The sequence below is a fragment of the Limulus polyphemus genome, unplaced genomic scaffold (genome assembly GCF_000517525.1).
Source record: "Limulus polyphemus unplaced genomic scaffold, Limulus_polyphemus-2.1.2 Scaffold12461, whole genome shotgun sequence".
NCBI lineage: Eukaryota > Metazoa > Arthropoda > Merostomata > Xiphosura > Limulidae > Limulus > Limulus polyphemus.
The window spans coordinates 9,249-12,059 of record NW_013678071.1 but is presented as its reverse complement, the minus strand read 5'-3'; the positions used below and the strand labels follow the sequence as shown (position 1 = coordinate 12,059).

Sequence of the window (2,811 nt, the reverse complement as noted above, 5' to 3'; positions counted from 1 at the left end):
CTGACAAAGTGTTGAGTATTCTCGTCCTCATACAGAGGTAAATAAATTAATAAAGTATTCTCGTCCTCATACAGAGGTAAATAAATTAATAAAGTATTCTCGTCCTCATACAGAGGTAAATAAATTAATAAAGTATTCTCGTTCTCAGAAAGAGGTAAACAAGTTAATCAAGTATCCTCGTCCTCAGAGAAAAGTGACAACATTCGTAACGTACCTCCAACCTTTCTTCTTTAGAATCTTTCCAAGCATAATCTCTGCCCTGAAAAAGAAAATTCAAACAGTTCGCATTGAAGAAAACAAAACTGAAACCAAATTACGATTGGTTATTTTCCAACTCTTGCCATAACTACGTCAGATTGTTTGAAGAAAGTCAATCCTATCATGAAGATAAAAATATACAGGAAATAGTTCGAACCATATTCAACAGACTTTGATAAATATATCATGGTGAATTTGAAAATACCAAGAAACGGATAAAAGAAACATCAATATGCGGAAAGCTTTATTAGTTTATTGGAAAACAACCTTCATTCGTTTGGTCAAAACGTTACCAGCGTTTTCTCTTTTCTCTCGCGATGAGTACAACAATTCAGTTCTTATTGCATACAAAAAAAAAGTGTTGATACAATACCTGGTTTCGTTATTATCAAAGTACAACATTACAGAAAACGTGAAGAATAATGAATAAAAACGTTTTGTCAAGAACACGCTACAACTACCACATTAAGCCTAAATGTCCTTTTTACACATGGGCGTCAACGTGACAGGAAACGTGGAGAACAATGAATCAAAATTAAGTTTTTCAAGAACACACTACAACTATTACATTAAGCCTAAACTTATTTCTTTCACATGATCTTTATCGTGACAGGAAACGTGAAGAAGAATGAATAAAAAAGGAGTTCTTCAATAACACACTACATTAAGCCTAAATGTCCTTTTTTACACATTATCTGAATAATCAGAACTAAACTATCTGTAAAAAAAAATAACCTAGAAAAATATTCCTTTTAACAACCCAAGTGACTCAATCAATATTTTATCAGCATTTACCAAAAACCTACTTTCCACCACCATAGGCATCGGCTGTGTCAAAAATGTTGATTCCACTCTCATAAGCAGCAGTCAGAATATCCTCTGCCCTCTGTTGAGACAATGTGGAAATATTTTAATATAAATATATAATTACTCTGACCAGTTAAAAGTTGAAATCACAAACAGATCTGAGTTATAAAGGAACTTAAAGCTTGAACAATTTCCTGATAATAAACACACTCTATTCCTTTGAAAAACAAGACCTACCTCTTCAGAAAGCTGTGTTCCAAAATGCACCCACGTGCCTGAAAACATCAATAAATATATCTTAAAATTTGCAAAGTGGTTTAGCAAACTTGGATAACAAAATGAATTTTATAAATATCGAGCTTCTAATTACTTTTCTTCTCCAAAGTATTCAGTAACTCGTTATATCATTCGACAACTTCAAAAATGTGGCTTTTATTCTACAACAAAAAAAAATCACACCGGAAAAAACAGGAAGATTAAAACACAGATATGATAGAACAATCATTTCTTACCAAAGCCGATACAAGAAATTCTCAAACCAGACTTTCCAAGGTTTCTATGGGAAACAAAGATTAGAAATTAGCGATAGGTTCATAATGGTATTTAGTAAAGTGATAAAATGACAAACCTCGATAATATATGTTATTGTATAATTAAATAATTACATCTTACATTCTTTATTATCTAATTATTCTTCTGGACACAACAAGAACTGCTTGAGCTCATCATAAGATACAAGTCTGTATCTGAATATTTATAGCAAGCTTTATGCCACCACATGTGAACGGTTTAAGACAAATAAGAACATTAAATTGTAACCACAAAATCTGGTGCTATCCTGGCGTATTTCGATATCACAGGTATCAAACTCCTGCTTCTTCACAGAGTCTGGTGTTCACCTGTCTTTCATCTGAACTTGGGAGAAATTTGTAAAGATTACTTTCTCACGTTCTCACAATATATGGTCTTGTTTTTCGAAATCTTGATTTTTTGACAATATCTTCCGATTGTCTTTAAGTTTTACTGAGTATCAAGTTAGAGCTTTAATTTTCTAAAGTGTTTTTTTCTTGTGATTCTGAAATCTAAACTGTCTTCGTGTCTTTTATTTCTGACCTTCGAAACCCAGACTATTTCTGTATTATCATATAAATGTTTATATGATTCTGATCATATAAAATCTTTATCCTACTAACAGCATATCTTCTGATTACTCGAAACATATACACAAAAACTCTTATATTTCCTAGATAATGCTAAAAATTTGAAACATCAGTTTGTGTGCTGATGGTGATGGTAAGCACAAAACAAGAACATACTATGAAGGCTGCAATCGAAACACAATATCATATACAGTAAAATTAAAACAAAATTACATTTCGTTACAACACCTACCTATAACGCATTCCCGTGGCCCAGTGGACAGAGGGTTGCCGACTCGGAGGTCGAGTAGTCATTGGGCTTTCGCTGGACATCGTGCTTTCGTCCAAGCATTCTAGACTGGCCATTGGTGCTCGGAAACTATGGAGTATTAATAGATAGAAAGATGATTTTATTATTAGTATTATTTTACTGATATACAAGACAGCAGGGACGTAATGGAGTCAAAGTTCATACTGTATGATAAGAAATATATAACTTAACTGGACCTTTTAGGTACCTCCTTTATTTTAACAACATCTACAACACTGGACCATGTACCTTCTTCTCTATAACAACATCTAAACCACTGGACCATGTACCTCCTTC

At 33.0% G+C, this 2,811-nt stretch overlaps 1 protein-coding gene across 1 annotated transcript; it reads right to left on the bottom strand.

Annotated features, from left to right (window-relative positions):
* Nucleotides 1–24: 24 nt before the first annotated feature.
* Nucleotides 25–2,579, bottom strand: LOC106476990 (voltage-gated potassium channel subunit beta-3-like). Its single transcript, XM_022380722.1, has 5 exons — nucleotides 2,458–2,579; nucleotides 1,578–1,621; nucleotides 1,303–1,340; nucleotides 1,065–1,144; nucleotides 25–259 (listed from the first exon to the last, which is right to left on the bottom strand). The coding sequence occupies exons 1-5, from the start codon at nucleotides 2,568–2,570 to the stop codon at nucleotides 184–186; spliced, it is 351 nt and encodes a 116-aa protein (XP_022236430.1). The 5' UTR covers nucleotides 2,571–2,579; the 3' UTR covers nucleotides 25–183.
* Nucleotides 2,580–2,811: the final 232 nt, after the last annotated feature.

Excerpts from the sequence above, each read along its gene's own strand:
- LOC106476990 (XM_022380722.1), bottom strand. The coding sequence starts at position 2,570 with ATGGCCAGTCTAGAATGCTTGGACGAAAGCACGATGTCCAGCGAAAGC. Across the intron at positions 1,622-2,457 it reads GCCACGGGAATGCGTTATAG|AAACCTTGGAAAGTCTGGTT; the intron begins GTAGGTGTTGTA and ends TGTTTCCCATAG. Across the intron at positions 1,145-1,302 it reads GAACACAGCTTTCTGAAGAG|AGGGCAGAGGATATTCTGAC; the intron begins GTAGGTCTTGTT and ends TTGTCTCAACAG.